This window comes from Diceros bicornis, chromosome 14, assembly GCF_020826845.1.
Source record: "Diceros bicornis minor isolate mBicDic1 chromosome 14, mDicBic1.mat.cur, whole genome shotgun sequence".
NCBI lineage: Eukaryota > Metazoa > Chordata > Mammalia > Perissodactyla > Rhinocerotidae > Diceros > Diceros bicornis.
Window position 1 is genome coordinate 12,199,769 of NC_080753.1, and position 17,673 is coordinate 12,217,441.

The 17,673-nt window shown below is 36.0% G+C and overlaps 1 protein-coding gene across 2 annotated transcripts in view; it reads right to left on the reverse strand.

The window, feature by feature from the left end:
- Positions 1-1,186: 1,186 nt before the first annotated feature.
- FAM83B (family with sequence similarity 83 member B) overlaps positions 1,187-17,673 on the reverse strand; it is a 79,441-nt gene continuing 62,954 nt past the window's right edge. For both annotated transcript variants that reach the window (XM_058554134.1, XM_058554132.1), the window contains exons 3-5: positions 14,753-14,917; positions 13,881-14,005; positions 1,187-7,595 (exon numbers count right to left, since the gene is read on the reverse strand). In XM_058554134.1, the coding sequence (XP_058410117.1) occupies positions 5,297-7,595; positions 13,881-14,005; positions 14,753-14,917 (2,589 nt within the window). In that variant the 3' untranslated portion in view covers positions 1,187-5,296. The remainder of the gene's footprint in view (positions 7,596-13,880; positions 14,006-14,752; positions 14,918-17,673) is intronic.

The following is a 17,673-nucleotide window of genomic DNA, read 5'->3' on the forward strand; positions in this document are numbered from 1 at the left end:
ACCCAGATTGTTGAAACAGATTGTTAAGGCAGAAATGTCAAATTTGACCTGTTATACTTTTCTTTGTTAACTCGAGTTTTCTTTTGCATATCTTTTGCTTCTGTTTCTTACTGCTTTCAGCTCAGGTAATTCCACCTCATATGAGTCTTTTCCCCAGGCAGGATACACATTTAATTCTTCTTCTTCTTCTTTTTTTTTTTTGGTGAGGAAGACTGGCCCTGAGCTAACATTTGTGCACATCTCCCTCTACTTTTTATGTGGGTTGCCATCAGTGTGGCCTGATGAGCAGTGCTGGGTCCGGGGCCGGGATCCGAACCTGCAAACCCCGGGTCTCTGAAGCAGAGCGCGCGAACTCAACCACTACGCCACCGGCTGGCCCCACGCATGTAACTCTTTTTAATGCCCTTGCATCATTACCTAGCCCAATTACCTCAGGATGGATGGTCTTTGATTCCTTAAATCAGCTGAGCCTATTAATAAGTTTTCTTTAGGATGGCCACAAAAGTAAAACCTTATCTATTTCCCTTACTATCCCATTGAACCAAGTTTTTCTCACACATCAGCATTTATGGCAAATGGACAAAAAAAATCAAAATTTGTTTTTACTTAACTATTTAAAATTATACTTAAAAATCAAATTTGCCTTTAAAAGGACACTATTTAATTCCCAATATACAGTATTTCAATTGCATCTTATTCTGTGATATAAGGGATATGGTTTTTTCTAAGGAAATTGCATTTTGAGTTTTAAATAACTTTCAAACTCTAGGTTATTTAATGTCACTAAGTGATCTAATACAAATGCACCTTTAGAGTATTTTACTAAGTTATCCAAATGCAGCTACCAATTTTCCTAATGAAATAGATTCTCTATTTTTCAAAGTCACAAATTATTTAAAATAACTACTATATTCCAGTAGAAATAGAAATAAAGAGAATGAGTATATATGATTTTGAAGAGTATTGTCACTGGATATCAAATATGGATAAATAATTGTATGAAATATAATTGCTAATCAAAATAAAACCAAAAGTGTTTAAGCTATGATTTCAAAATTCATAGAGAAATATTTTGAAATGTATAAAAATCTAAATTCATGATATAATGACTAAGTGAAAGCATGAGCTTACATGGAGAAATCCAGTGTATGCAAATAAAAAATAAACACGTTACAATATATTGATATTTGTACAAAATTATTTAATATTTATTTGTTAAATCTAAAAACAACTTGATTTGGAAGAATATTTCTTTGCTAACATTGTATACATATAAAAAATTGACTCTTCGGTTCATAATTTCATCCTTTTTGTTTTAAATATTCTAGAACCAAACTGAATATTATGATAAACGTTTTTTTCTTGTTTTAAACAGCATCACACAATAGTTAACGTGAAACAATGATTCTACTTTACGTTGTTAGCCATAGGCACTTTAAGAATCAACAGATACTCATGAAAGACCAATATCTGTGGAATAATAGTTGAATAACCAGATAATCTTGAGTAAAGTTCAAGTTCAATGCAGCCAGAGTTCAACCTTCTTCCTTGCTTATCTGGATTAGAGTAGATGTCATCTTAATGAAACAAGATATTCCTTCCACAAACGTAGACTGCCCACATATACCCATACCTCAATACACCATGTCAGAATTGCGGCTAATCCCAACCATTACTATAGAGGGATATCAGCACGTGTAGGATACAGGCACTTAAACTATTCTGAAGCTATCTGCAAAGAACTACTTTGAATTCGTACCTATTTTCTTGAGTTTCTCCTTAGAAACTAATGTAGTATGTAGAGTAAAAGTTGCCTTACCAAACTTTAATATGAAAGTACATTTAAGTGATATTATCTTTCCACCAATACTAATATGGGGAGAAAAAAGAAAGAAAGTATATTGCTTGAAGTGATAACATCCATGAAGTTTGGTAGTGTCTGTTTAAAACTTAAAATCTGAGTAAATTATTTGAAGTATTATGTACTAGCTCAGTCTTAACCCTGAGGAGTTTCTCAGCTGCAGAAACTTTGGAACTTTACTATGTATAGATTCTGACATACAGATATTTCTGGATGAAAAAAAGTGAAGGAAAATAATCAAAGAAAAAAGGCAGAGGAAAATTAATCTGCTGTGCAAGTCTAAGCTATCCATTACAGGTGGGTGAAAGAAAGCATCCCGCATTGCCCAATGCCATCAGGGAAGGAGGAATTCAAGAACTATTGAAAAGCTATCTACGTTTCCAAAAATGATGGCAGTTGCTGTACAAAAGCCTTTATGTAGTTTTCTGAAATTAAAACTCTAGTCTTAATTTCTAGCTGTAAATTCAGCTTTAAAGTTACATTGCTCTAAATTTCAGGACTTTGAATTTCAGAGCTGCCTAACCACAAGTAGCCCATTATCCCCTTAGCTCTGAAAGATGCTCCATCTAACACCAGCAGAGAGTGAGTAATAGTGAAGTCAGTCTGGTTTGGTTAACTGTGGGTTCTGCCTGCTGTAAATGGGTAAAGGAAATTACAGAAGTGAATTTTGTAAGAGCAAAGTGAAAAATCTCTTTCACTCATTGGACCCCAATTCTAATGCTTTTTAATAATCTGTGAAGATCATACGATTTCCAGATGACTCTAAATATTAACCCACTAACAATTAGAAACATTTTTCTTATTGCAACTGAATTCCTTATCTAAGGAAATACACATTCCAAAGGTTTTTTTTTTAAATTCAGATTTTTTGTAAATATCCTTGGCTACCTTTCCTATGAAAAATGACTGTTCCCTCTCAAAGTTTTCTTTTTATGCTATTAATTTATTAAGAAGTGCGCAAAATGTCCAACCTATTATACTTAGCTTTCAGAAACAATAAAATCCCATGTTGTAGTACTTGGGAATTCCCTATGTTATAACAGGAGTTTTAAACCCTACTTTTATGAATGATGTGAAACTGAATATTATATTCTGGATTTGTGTTTATAAAACGCTATTGCTGTACAGTTACTGGTATATTTCTGCAATTTGTAAAGAGAGTGCAAAAGACAGAGACAACTACTTTCAAAGAAGTTTCCTCAAGCATAGTGGAGTAGAAGCCAGCAAGGTATGGTGTGGTACAGTATTAAAAATACAGGCTTTTGTGTTCAAACCCCAGTTGTACCAACTCAGAGCTGTGTAACTCTTGGAAAGTCACGTAACTTCTCTGAGGCTTAGTTTTCTCATTTGCAAAATGGAGGTACTTACTTCCCAGGGTTATTGTGAATATTTAATAAGATAATGTATTTAACATTGAGCTCCATCCCCTGCCTAGCTTCCTAACCTTCCTTTCTCTAGCACAGAAGCAGGTTACAACTCACTTATGGTTCCCTTTCCCTTCCTCTCGTCACAGGTCAACAGGAAGGAGATCAAAATGGCTGCCTAGCAATTAAAACTGGCCTGCTATGTTACATTCAGAAATTAATCTCCATTTAATCTCCTAATCTCACCTACTATGATTATTTTAAGCCCTGTGTGTCCTTGTTGTCTAGTGGAATTCAACTAAACCTTTCTCAGTTGATTGCTGTTGAGTTAGGAAATATAAATGTTCTCTTATTTAATTCTCAATAGTTTGGACGAGGCAGTTTGAACACAGTTGGGAGGTAATGTAATGTGACAGAATGTTACAGACACTTTACTATCGCTACTTATTAGTTACATGACTTGGGGCATTCCCTCTCTGAGTCTCAATGTCTCAATTATCACCTCAATCATCATCTGTGAATAATGAGGACAATGGTACCCACAAAATATTGTTGTGGGGACTTTAGTTTCCAGTTCAAGACCCCGTCTATAATAAGTGCTCAATAAATGTTTGGTTTTCTTTTCCTTACTGCCATGTTTTCTCCTGTCATGTTTCTTATCATGGTTTTTAAACACTATGGAAAATCATTTTAATGACACAGACATTTTAATGCCATTATTTTAATTATTTCATGGCATAAATATTAATATTTGATTGAATCTTGAATTTTTAAAACAACATACTGCCCCCTATAGCAACTTAGGTGTTAAATAATATATTTAAAGTATTACAGAAACACTTCACACTTCTCAAATGATACATTGTTTCTTGAATTCTGTTCTTTGTGGAAGAAGTAAAGCCAAGTTAAAGTCTCTATAATGGATATGGAGCTTTCATTTCATTACTCCAAGAAAGGCAAGGAGTATCTTATGATCTGAATATCATCATCAAATTAAGATAGGGAAAGATTTAAAACTTTCAACCAGGCCCCACGGTCATGGAAGAACTAGGCCAAGGATGACTTCTCATTTTCATCATGGTACCATTATGAAAACACTATGCCGTCACCCCGTATTTGGCACAGCTTAAAAAAGAGCAAAGAATTTTGCAAGCAAAACACCTAAGCATTGTTATCCTAATCTAAGATAAAAATTTATGCAGAAGTTTACATTTCTAAAAACCTTTTTTATATTAGAAAAAGGAGAGGAATAATTCACTTTTTCCAAATTCCTGCTGGCCTGCAATAAGTTTGAAGGAAGAAAGAGCGATAAAAGTTCAGCAGCTGATGGGTAAATAGAGTACAGGCTCCCTTGGTCCAGAGTAGAGAGAAGCACATCCTGGATGGTTTTCAAAGTATTGGGAAGATAAATTCCTATGATGTACTTGTACTATGTGAGGCTGATACTTTGCAAACACCTCAGGCAAAGTAAAAAATGTGCTGGGCTATAGTTTAAATGGCAGCTGTGGCTGCCCAACCAACTGTATATACTCCACAAGAAAATTAATAAAACATTAATGAAATAGAAAAGTTATCCTGTAGAATTTAAAGGTAATTAAAAACCAAAAAGGCCTCAGTCTATTTTCTCATAATTTTAAGATATGAAAACCCCAAGAAGATATATTATAAAGGGTGACTGAGAGGATTATGATTCTTTTTTAAAAGGAAAGACTTTAGAATGAATGGTTAAAATCCATACACCATCTCTCCACTGAAGTTTATATTTAAGATTTAAGAAGATCTTCGGTCTGAAGAAAACAATTGAATTACATTTTTTTACCATTACTATTTAAAAATCATGTGTTTATAGAGACATCCCATCTATGGTGTAATTAAGCACAGCTAACTTTATCACACAGAACAATAACTTTACTGTACATTAGTATGTGAGTAAACATACCCATCACACACCAAATTCTGCCCCTATAGAAATCTATTGGCATGTTAGAAAAACTGTCCCCAATGTTCTTTGAACAAATATTTATAGCCACATTTGTTTTGTATTTTAATATCTATTTTTAATTACAGTATTTCATTTATTTTTGTGTATGAAGTTTCCAAACTTCTGCATAAATCCTCGGAACTTGTTTTCATTTGGCTGATATGAGTGGTAAACACCAGTGTTGTAATTAAGCAGTGGGCTTGATCTGCCATAACTATTACCTACAGTTGCGGATTTTACTTCTGGGCGGTGTATACCAGTATTTGGCATGTTGCTTGTTGGCTGAATAGAGCTTTCAATCTTACAAAACGGCTCAAAACGACTATAAACGCGCCGGTCAATTGAATGAGTTCTTAGCAGCTCATTGGGCTTTAGCCTTGGAGAAGCTGGTTTTCTTTCAGGAGCAACAACTGTATTCATCTCCTTCGAATCTCGGTATTGGATCTGTTCAGTGTTAAATCTCGGGGCAGAGGCATCTCCTGCCTTTTCCAAGAACTTGCCTTCAACTGGACCTGGAGAAGGTATTATTTTATTACTTTCATTGGATGGGGAATTTATCCCCTGAGATGAGCTCACTGTTACGTCTTCCTTACTTTTGTGGATGCTGCCTTGAGAGTTTGATGAGGAAGAATGCTTTCTTCTAGGAGATGAATCAACTTTTGGTTCTGATTTTTTGGGTTTTTGATTCTCTTCAGCCTCAGAAACTAAGGTGTCAGAACTACTACACATTCTATAGAAGGCAGGTGCTTTATTTTTGGATAGGTTTTCTTTCTTTTCTGGGGTAAGGCTAAGTAACGACCTTAACTTCTGAGATCCCTTTTTCAAAAAACTTGGGGAACCCTTAACTTCCTTCTTTGAAGTGAGTTCCTTGTTAGGTTCCTCCTTATTCACATCAAGCAAAGCAGCAATGGAAATGGACTTGGTAGCAGTCCCACTCGGAGGGTCTCTCTTGATGACCTCTGTCTCCTCTTCCGTGCTCTGGGTCACATTGTGCATGCTTTTAGAACTTTTCAGCAAATCCTCTTTGGGTGTTTCAGGCTGTCTAACTCGATTCCTGGTAAGTGTACTGTATACATAATGCTTACTATTTCCATGATCTAAATTGGCTTTTGAGTGGTCAAAGAATGGGAAACTTCGCCTTTTAAGCAGATTCTCATTTTGTTGATTCTTTAGATTTTCTGTCTGCTTATTTACACACAACGTTGTATATATATAGTTGTTTGACTGTGCATGGCCATTTGCAGCTTGGTTTATGACTGCTGAGTGGTCTTCGGGAACCTGCAAGTTGTGCATTTTCGGTGCCTCTGACTGCAACATGATCTTGGGGATTGATTCCGGTAAGGGTTTGTCTGTCAAATGCTGTGCACATGTAGGGCTGTCTGGTCCCTCTTTAGGTGGGTCACTTGCTTGGGAACCAATGATAGTTGAATTTGAGGAGCCGGTTGTACAACTGTTAACTTCCTGCTGCTCGGGTAAAGTTGGTTTAAACACAAAAGAGGAACGAAGCCGAGAATGAGTATAAAGGGCATTGGCTTTCAAATTCTCAGCACCATCATAGCCCTCAAACCGGTCACCTAGAGTGGATCCATTTGAATCAGGTGCAGCTTCTGAATGATCATTTAAGTAGGATTCAATTCTCCAGTTACGCAGGAATGACTTTGTGGTGTGTTCAAGGGTTGGCATTCGTTGTTGCAAAAAGCGAATATGATTATCCGTCCCGTTAAAAGACCTCCGCACATTTGAATTCCTTTCTGGAAGATTTGCTGTTTTTCTCTGGGCAAGCCGATCAGCAAAACTCTGGGCAGGTGGGTTATGGTGGCCAGCATAGCCTCCCCGTGATGAGGATGCCACGCTGAGACTATCTGAAGGCCTTTTCCAATTACTAGGAGGATTAATGTTTCGATTCAGAGCTCTGTTAAGCAGCAGGTATGGTGCTGTTTCTGGTTGTTCCCCAGCATAACTATGCCTCTTCCAATTTTCATTCATCTGACTGGGTTGACACTGACGGATTGTATTCGGGCCATTAAAGTTTGGAACAAAATGAGGTTTGTATACATAATTTCTTATGCTATATCTGTCATGTTCATTTAGGGCATATATCCCTCTGTTTTTGAAGTAACTAGAATCTAGCCTATGCATTTTGTCCTGTCTACCAAAAAGGTTTCTTTGGCTGGAAACAGAGGCTAATGAAGAAACTGAACGCTGGTAAGTGCCATTCTCCCAGAGTGCTTTCCCATGCTTCACCCTTGCTGATTCTTCCTGAGCGAATGAACTGGGGACACAGGATCTGGCATAGAGAGTTCTAAATTCTTCATCAAAGGACTCAACAAGTTGTCCTGTGATAATCTGGACCATGCTGAGGTGAGCTTTTTCAAATGACCACATGTAGCTAAAAAACAATCAAAATTGGAAAATTTTAATTTTGCTATTAAAAGATTAATGACAATATAATAGCTCTACTAAAACAAATGTCATTTAGTGTTGACAAAAGAGTATTTTTGTTTGTTTTCCTTGGCTACCATAATTTAGAACATCTTCAATCATTAAATTCTTGCCATACATATGTCTCCCCACTCCCAGGTTCCTATTTTGAATAACAAAGCAACTCAAGTCCTCACTTTTAATCCGCCCAAAATTTCTTACACTACTTTCTGGAAGTCCAAAGAAAAGCCTGCTGTGCATTTTGCATGTCTGTTTACTAAAATTTTATGGAATAAAAAATGGTATTATATTTCACATGTAGCATCCTGGAATGGTGCAGGCAAGCTAGTATCAGAGGAAAAGTTGAGAGACCTAGCTTCTGCAGAACTATCTATCCACATGAGCTTGGGCCTCAGTTTCCTCATGTCCAAACTGAGGACATGGACAGCATAATCGCTCCAGTTCCTTTTGGTTCTAACATATTATAATGCATGATAGGTCTGGCTAATACATGTGTGTATTACTCAGTATGTATTACATGGCTTACTCAGTAAGTGTAACTTAGGATGCCAGGAGGTGTAAACAGAGACAGGATTTGTGGACAGCGGCCTCAGTCACTAAAGGGCACACTTCACTGCACTCAGTGTACACAGGATTGGTAAACTGAGTCCTCAGAAACCATGAGGAAAAAACCATGCCAGTCAGAACGCCAATTAAGTTCTTTAAATACAGAATACAATTTCTAGGAAATTAAAGTTTGTAACTACTTTATAGTACTTTGTTGAACTTCTAACCTCTTTCCTAGAGTTTCTGGGTGACAGTTATCTTGAAATTTCATAGAAAATTTTAAATCTGATTTTTAAAAATCTAGATAATGTAACATACAGAGTCACTGAGCTGAAAAAGGAATTGCTAATGTGTTATGTGTCAAATAATGTAGATGATATAATGGGGGTCAATACAAAAAAAAAAAGGAGACAGAGACATTCTCCACAATGAAGAAGCTTACTGTTTTACAGGGGAGACAACAACAAAGGCAAATGAAAATATTAAAAGCATGCATAGAGTAATAATTTAAAACATAAAATATCATAAATGGCAGTATACAACTTAAGAATCTTGCTATTCTGATATGCTTAATTTTATCCAGTATGCTTATTGAATGCATGGTATGAAAAGAATATTTACGAGGTGCACTTTAAGTACAGATGAGCAGGCCACCAGCTCACTGAAAAGAAATGGTACAAAAGTGAATCATTGAAGGAATTTTCAATCCAACCGAAGACATGAATAAAAAATTTGCTAGATACAGCAAGTAAAGAAATGAATAGTCAGCTATCAAATATGAGAAAATCCTTGGAGACAGTGAAAGTTTAGCAGTATTTTGACAGAGACTAGATACCCAGAAGTTCAGATATGAAAAGTGTGGGAGGACAATTTGTGTGGAAGAAGAAACACGGAAAAAGGAAGGAAGCAATGATGGCCATGTTTCAGTTGAACACAGAAAACAAATTATATTCAGCTGAAGTAAAGAAGCTATATAAGAGATGTATGAACTAGTGGAGAAAATCTTGAAAGCAAAGCAGAGAGTTTGGTTGTATAGGATTTGTTTCCAAATTTGGATAAATTATAATAAAAAGAGATGTTTGAGGAATGACTTTTTCTAATAGCTATTTGCAGTATAGACTTGAAAGACGAGGGACTGAATTTACTAGGATGAGTTAAGTAGTTGGAATAAGATGATAAGAGCCCAAACCAGAGTAGAAATTGGACAATCAGTAAAAATGTTGAGCCAGTAACAAGAAGAAAGAATCAGAATATCTGTACGTCATAAAGGATGTGCATAGGATATGAAATAAAAATAACCTCCAGGTGTTGAGCTTAGGAAACTGAGAAGATAATGGTACTGGTGAATATTTTGCAATTGGAAAAGCTTCCCTGCTTTGGTAAATCAGAATATAATACCGTAATATAATTTTAAGTAACAGGAAGACATTCAATTGTATATATTCAATATAGAGATTATTCTTTGGAAACACTGAATAGCCCAGATAAAAGAGCTATTTATACTGACATTTAGGGATCTTCCTGTAAAACTGCCAGGATCCCAGCCAACCGCTGTGCCATAAACTCAACTGTTGATAAGCATTTCCCACACAATTTCCAATAAGCTCTATAGTCTCTAAATATCAACACATAGTAAAAGACCGACAAACATTAGAAGTTTAGAAGATAGCTTATAAAGCTTAAAAGCTTAAAAGTAAAACAGAGACCAAAACAAACAGGAAAAAGGCAGCTGGAGGAAACAGAGAAAATGAACAAATAAGAATACATTTAAAAAAACACACACAAAAACTATAATAAGTATCGTCAAAGAAATAAAGAGAGAAAATAATGCACCTATAAAACATGAACAGGATGATATGTAAATGGTGCAAGTAGCAGATGTTCAAAATATTTTACAGCAAAATTTAAAAAGAAAGTTATAATAGAAGGGTTGGAAGATATAATTGAGAAAATCCCCCAGGAAGCATAATGCCCCCCACCCCTGGATGAAATTGGAGGAAAAAAACACAATGGGAGCAGAAATCTAGTTAATAATAATTCCAGAGAGACAGACAATCAAGTTGAACACAAGAAGAAATTATCAAAGAATAAATAAGAAAACTTCCCGGAATTGAAAGACATGAGTATTTGGATTGCCCAGAACAACAAATGAAAAAAAGCCTAGACCTAGAAACATCATAATAAATTTGAGAATAGTGGGGAATAAAAAAGAAACTCTAGAAGTTTCCAGAAAGAAAAAAAAAAGTTATATGAAAAGAATGGGAATAACAATTGTTTGAGACTTCTCAACAGCAATTTTGATTGCAGGCAATGCCTTCCACTTCTGAGGAAAAATTATTCAACTTAGAGTTCTATCCCCAGTTAAGCCATAAATCACCTAAAATAATGAATTTTTGCACTTAAAAAAAATCCCATGCTGATGGAAAGTGTTCTTGAGCAAACTTGGGAGAAAGACTGTGACTTGGAAACAAAAATGAGAAAAAATACAGGATTAAAAATGGGAAACTGTGGCTCAAACAATGCAGGAACACGGGAAACACCAGGACCCCAGCTGAGCTCCAGGTGAAAGACCTGCTAGTCCGGACTGGACATCACAGATTGTTGGTAGTAAACGAGCATTTGGAAAAGTTGTTCATGTGCCAAGAAATCTGCAGACTCAACAGGAAAAGAAATATCAATAGATAAATAGAAAACAAAGACAATGAATAAAAACAAAGCAAAATGGTCCTTATTCACTTTATACAAAAAAGGAAACGTCATAAATCACTGCATGGCTCATCAATGATCAATTCTGACACAATTTCAGTAATGTAAACCCACACTTCTCATTTAACCAAAAAATTGCGGTAAAACTGTATTGAGTGAATGGGGACCAGGAGGGTAAGTGGATATGAGTGGGTAGGAAATATAATGCCTCAATTATCATAATATAAAGTCAAGAGGTCATATCTAAAAGTGATAAATAGAGAAATAGCAGTATAAACACATACTTATAAAGAGAACAGAATAAGTATCAGAAAAACTAGTTAAAAGAATTAAATAATTGCATCTGGAGGTCAGGAACCAAGAGTAGATAGAGACAGAGAACAAAAACTATTGTTTGTGTTGCATATCTCTTAGTCATATTTGATTTTTAAGAATATGTGCATATATTTACTTGGATAAAAAATGAAATTAACCTACTACTCTCACACCCTCCAAACACACTGTCATACATTAGTCATGAAATGAGGAATGTGGTTATAAATTCACATGTTAAATAGTGGCTCAAAAACTCTGAGTTCCTGGCTGGGGGTTAGAAAGTGAGGTTTATGGAGTGAAAGTAGCAACAACACACTGGTTGTAGCATGGATCTTTAAATGTGACAATTTTCAAGTCTGATCAAAGACGGCACCTTGGAGCCAACAACTTCAATGAAACTTGACTTTTGAAAGTAACTTTTATAGAGATCATAAGATTTTAAAAAATAAAAGCTTATAAAATTCTGTCAGTCAATTTGTGGACAATAGTAAATATCTTCCAGATTTTCATATGACAATTTCAAATGAAGGTATCCAATTCAAAATTTGATTTACACACTCTGATATACAGTATATAAGTGTTTTATCTCATCAATGTTAGTATCATGATACGGCAAAACACCTGTTGTGTTTTCCTGATAAAACCATCATCATGATGAGTGATCTGTCACACAATGTGTGACTATGTTGGGTACAGACACAAGGCCTCTTTAAAAATGCTGGGAATTTAGAATATGAAGACATTTTATGACAAAGAATTTTGAATTAAAGAAAAAGGCATTTTGAATTTGCCTATGAGTAAAACAGTGGCAATACTAGAATATGAGAGGCCAAGGCTGTTTATAACCAAAAAGAAGTAAATATTTTTAGCCAGTTTCTATGAAGACTGGTTCATAACTGTTCCATCAAATCCTGTTAGAATATTGTTACCAACAGGAAAAGTCCATGATAATTAGTCAGAAAAAGCAAAAATGACAAGAGCTGACAACCATTAATTATTTAAAGAAGTATACTTAAAATTAACATGAAATAATAAAGAACATAGAGTTGTTAGATAATAGTTTAGCTGAATTTTTATAATCTGTGGTCCTGGGCATTCTATATTCACTTCCATAAATAATAATTTAAATACTGCCTCTGGCTTACGATAAAGATAGAGAGATAAAAAGTTTTTGTTGCTGTTGTGTTTGTTTTTCCCAGCATCAGTTCTAAAGTAACGCAGCCACAGTCATCTCAACTTATAGTACCTAGTAATACCTAGTGGTAGCAAAACAAAGTTGAGGTGAGAAAGCATTCATTATGATGAGATTAACTAATAAACACAATATTACAAGTCAAGTGAAGTCCCAATTTTAATTAAAATTGCAATTAAAAACCCTCTAAAACCAAGTGGGTCTGAACAAATACATACACATATAATGAGTCTTTAAAAGGACTCATTAATTTCAAGCACTAGTTGTAATTTCTGCTCTTAACAAGTTTCCCTTTAGAACTCCAAACAGCATTTTCAAAAAAGGGTCCCTGAGCTTAAAGAGAAAGCTAGCAAATACTAACAGTTAAAACAGGCCCAAAATAATAGCTAACATTAGGAGCCTTGGATGCATTAACTCATTTAATTCTTACAACCATGACATGAGGTAGGTTCTACAATGATACTCATTTTACAGGGGAGCAAACTAAATTACAACCAAGTTAAGTAACCTGCCCACAGCTGTCCACTTCAACACGCTGCCTCTTTCTGGTGGATGTTTTAAACCCTTAAGAGAAGAGGGAAAGGTTCCCCTCACACTGTCCTGTTCACATCCATAGCTCTCCTGGCTTCCTCCCTTTATCTTCAGTAATGAGTCTACTCTGGCCTGGTGACCTAGCAGTTCACATGTATTTGTTGATGTTTTTATCTGCCTGTTGATACAGCCTCACTGTGTACCCCATTCAGGGCTGGTGCTGGGATTTATAAGGGGGTTGTTAGGGCAGCATTTGTACTCTGGAGCCAGCCTGACCCGGACTGTGCTGCCAGCCCTGGACTGCCTCTGGTCCTCAGCTGTGGGGTTTTAGACAAGTCACTTAACCTTCCGGCTCTTTAGTTTTATCATTGATAAAATGTAGAGGAAAACAACTGCCTTGCAGATAAGTCATAAAGACTGGGGATGAAATATGTAAGAGCCAAGCTTGAACAGAGTAGATATTCCACCAGTGGTAGCCTTGAGAGATGCCAGAGAGGAGCCTCTGGGGCTCAGTAATCTTGTCTAGTGTCGACCATGGCATTTTTAATAGCCAGACTCTTAAATGCCTTCTTGTTAGCACTATAGTGACCACACGATAATTATCAGATTCTTAGGAATACTAAAATAAGAACAATCCCTTCAACACGTTCTTCAAAGTGATAAACAGCTTCTATTTTTATGAACAATTGTTATTAAGTCCATACTACATACTGTTTTCATGAGTAAAAACACTTATAGTATTATACAGCTGGAAGAAACCTGAGATAGTAGTCAACCCCCACTTTTTGGGGATGAAGAACTTGAAGCCCAAGGAAGTTATGTGACTTGCCCAGTGTCCTAATGTTCTTTAGAGGCACAGGCTCTACACAGATTCCACTGAAATTTGAAACAAAAAATTCTACAAATGATTGATAAGACTGGAGGTAAACGCAATAATCTTACCTGTAAGAACCATACACAACTTTTTGGCAATCCACTAGCAAAAATTTCTGTTCCAATTTTCCATGAAATTTTGCTCCTGTTTTTGAAAGATAATCTTGGCCTTTTACGGTCCGCACTCGAATATTCTAGAATTATATGTAAATATAAGGTAAATATTATGCTTAGAAAGGGGATATTTTGAAAAGTAAAATATATGTCAGTATAAAACCTTAATACCAAACAACCATACTTGAAATAATTTTTAAAAACACATAACAAAAAACAATAACGAGAAGCAAGTTTTGAAACGTCACCCAAAAAAGAAATACTCAAGGGAAATAGTCACTTAAAATATGTATTTTAACATAACTTAAATAGGAGATATTACTTTTCATTTATACAGAATGGTTTCATGAATCACTTAGGGTCCTACTGCAAGAGATCCTTTTAGATTTTAGTAGAATGATGCCAAATAACTAAAATTGAAAGACACTCTTCTTTTAAAAAGTCAAATGTAACTGAAAACATTACGCCAAATGTTTGTGATAAGCAACATCTACTGAATGAAAGAATCACTCGAGTCAGCAGTTTCAAGGTTGCACATGCAAAATTGAAGCATTAATTATGACGGGCAGCAAAGTTAACTCAGAAACTTAAGTGCCCCACCATCAAGAAAAGCACCAGATAAAATCATCACGAAGATGTATGTTTTCAGTCACATTCCGAAAAGTACAAGGGGACCCTTCTGTAATCGATCATTATATCACCTTAAATATATACATATTTTTCTGTTTTACACTTGGAGTAATACAGTTTAACATGCCTTAAATTCAGCTGAGATAAAAACGGTACACAAAATACTTAAAAAAAAAAACAACACATGGAATTCTTACCCTGAGACGCTGAAGTTGACAGCCCTGTTTCTCAGTCATACTTAGGAAATGATTAAAGTTGGACTCATCGAGCAGAATGTATACAGATATCCCTCGAGTTGATGCTTCCACTATTTCTTTGAAAATGTCCACATCTGTAAACATATCCATCACTAAAGCAATAACCTGTTAAAGGTAAGAATACGAAACAATTTTAGAGACCCAATAGAAATTGCTTGCTTTCAGTAAAAACTGGATAAAATAGAAAATGATTAAATACAAAATACATATAAATGTATACATAAATATTTGTGCAGTTTTCTAAAATAGAAGATAAAAAGTATATTGGAAATAAACAAATGACTGTATACAGATTTGTAAACTAAGTAATTTCATACCAGCGTTAAGTCAAAGGGAATCTGCTTTTCAGTAGTTTATTGTGTGAAGGGCAAATTCGAATCATGTATAGCAAGGTTGTCTATAGGGTAGATGGAGGGGACAGATCGACGGAAGGTGGAAATCGTTGCTACAATTTTCCATGGGGAAACATTTCCAGGGATAAGCAAGATTTGTGGAACTAGCTGTTAAGAATAAAAGTCTTGGGGAACTAGGACAGAGGAAAAAAATCTAGAAATAGAAATATAGCTAAGACTGGGCCAAAGACAAGAAAGGGTATAAGACTTGAAGACCAGAAAATTAAATACATGTGCCTAAAATTAGCTTAGCAGACAGAATAAGCAAAAGAAAAAAATGAACAAAAAAGGCGATATGATTAAAAAGGTAAATGCAGAGATAAATATTCTAAAGAACATGTCCCTAAAATGGAGATAGTCCAGGTCAACTATTGGAAACAGAACCATTATTGACTCTGAGAAGCAATGTGAGTGAGATAAGGCTCAAACAAGGGGAAATCATTCAAATGACCACCTACTATGCACCAGACAAGAACAAAATCCCTGCCCTTTGTGAAGTTTCCATTCTAGTGGGGGAAGAAACTATATGCAATAAATATAATAAATAGATCAATATGTGATAAGCTATAAGACGATAAGCTTACTGGGTAAAAATAGAGGAGAGTAAGGGGGGATCATGGGTCCCTGGAAATCAAGAAGGAGAGATTTAGGGCTTTGAGGGTAAGTCTCTTTGAGAAAGTGTCCTTTGAGCAAAGAAATAAAAGGAATTGAGGAAGTCATCAACATGGACATCTTGAGAAATTGTGTTCCAGGCAGAGGAAACCAGCAGTGCAAAGGCCCTACATCAGGAGCACGCCTGGCATGTTCAAGAAACAGCAAGGAGATAGTGGAAACGAAATGAGAAACAGAGAGGGTAATCACAATGCCTTGAAGGCATTATAAAGCCTTCAGCATTTTTTCCTGAATAAGATTGTAAGCTATCAGATGCTTTTAAGTTGACGTAAAAATATGATCTGATTTATGTTTGAAAAGGATTGTTCTGGCTACTGTGTTAAGAACAGCCTTTAAGAGTAGGAGCCAAGGTGGAAACGGAGGGGCAATTAGAATTACTGGAACAATTCAAGTGGGAGGTGATGGTGGCTAGGACCAGATGGTCCTGGTCCTAGTCACAATCAGTGATGAAGAGAAATGGTCAGATACCGGATATGTCTGAGCCCAAAGAACTTCTGAATGGATTGAATGTGGGATATGAGAGAAAAAGGGGGAAAAGAGGATGCCTCTAAAGTTTTTAGCCTCACCAACCCGAAGGAGTGAATTGTCCTCAATTGAGATAGGGAAGAATACAGTTACACTAAATTTTAGGTAGGAGAATAAAAAGGCAAGCTAAGTTTGAGGGGCCTAGATATCCAAGTGGAATGCTGAGTAGAGAAGTCTCGGCCAGAGAGGTCAACTGGATGTCAGTGGTGTAAAGATGACAATTAAATCCAAATCACCAAGGGAGACTTAACAAATAGAAAAGAAGACCAAGGACTGGGCCTTTGGACAAGAGGAGGTACCAGCAGAGGAGACTGAGGAAACTAAGAGAAAGTGGCAACCCAGAAGCCAAGTTAAGACAGTATATCAAGAAGGAGGGTGTACTCAAGTGTGTCAAACCCTACACAAATCCTTATGTTACCAAGTAACATAAGGATTAAGAATTCACTAGATTTAGTAACATACAGGCTATTGATGACTTCCACAAGTGTAGTTTTAGTGGAACGTAAGAGTAAATGCCTTATTGGAAGGGGTTTAAGAAGGCATGGGAGGACAGATAGTGGAAACAGCAGGTACAGGCAACTCTTTTTGAGTAATTTCAATAAAATAAGAAGCAGAGAAATGGAGAGGTAGCTATGGGTGAAGCTGGGTCAAGGGAAGTTGTAATTTTTGTTTTGTTTTAAGATGAGAGAAATAACAGCATGTCTGTATGCTAATGAAATGCTCCAATAAAGAGTAAAAATTAATGATGCAAGAGATGGTGGGAGGTGGGGTGGGGAAGAAGAGAATTTCTGGAGCAATGTCTTTGAGTAGGCAATAAGAGATAGGATCTAGGACAAAAGTAAAGTAATTAGAGCACATAGAAGAAAGACCAGTAAAAGATTATCTGTAATGTCAATCCAGAAGGCCAAGTATAAGGGCGCAGATGCTGGGGGAAGGGCAGATGTGGAAGTTCTCTTCTGAATGCTTCAATTTTATCTAGGATGGTAGGAAAAGGAATAGACTACAGAAATATAGTATGATTGCAGGAAGCATTAAGGACTCACCAAGTCATAAATTTAAAATGAGACCAATCAACATGGTTGTGAGTTATTCTCCAACTTTGTTCATCTGCAGGGGTGCAAGCATGGGGCAGGCAAAGAGTTTGATTTAACCATGGATGTAGTTCTGGCCATGAGACTATAACAAAGGGAGAGAAGGAAGTGGAACTGAGGGTGTATGTAATGTGGAGTGGCTAAAATGATTGACCACGGGATTGAAACTAGATAAAGAGAG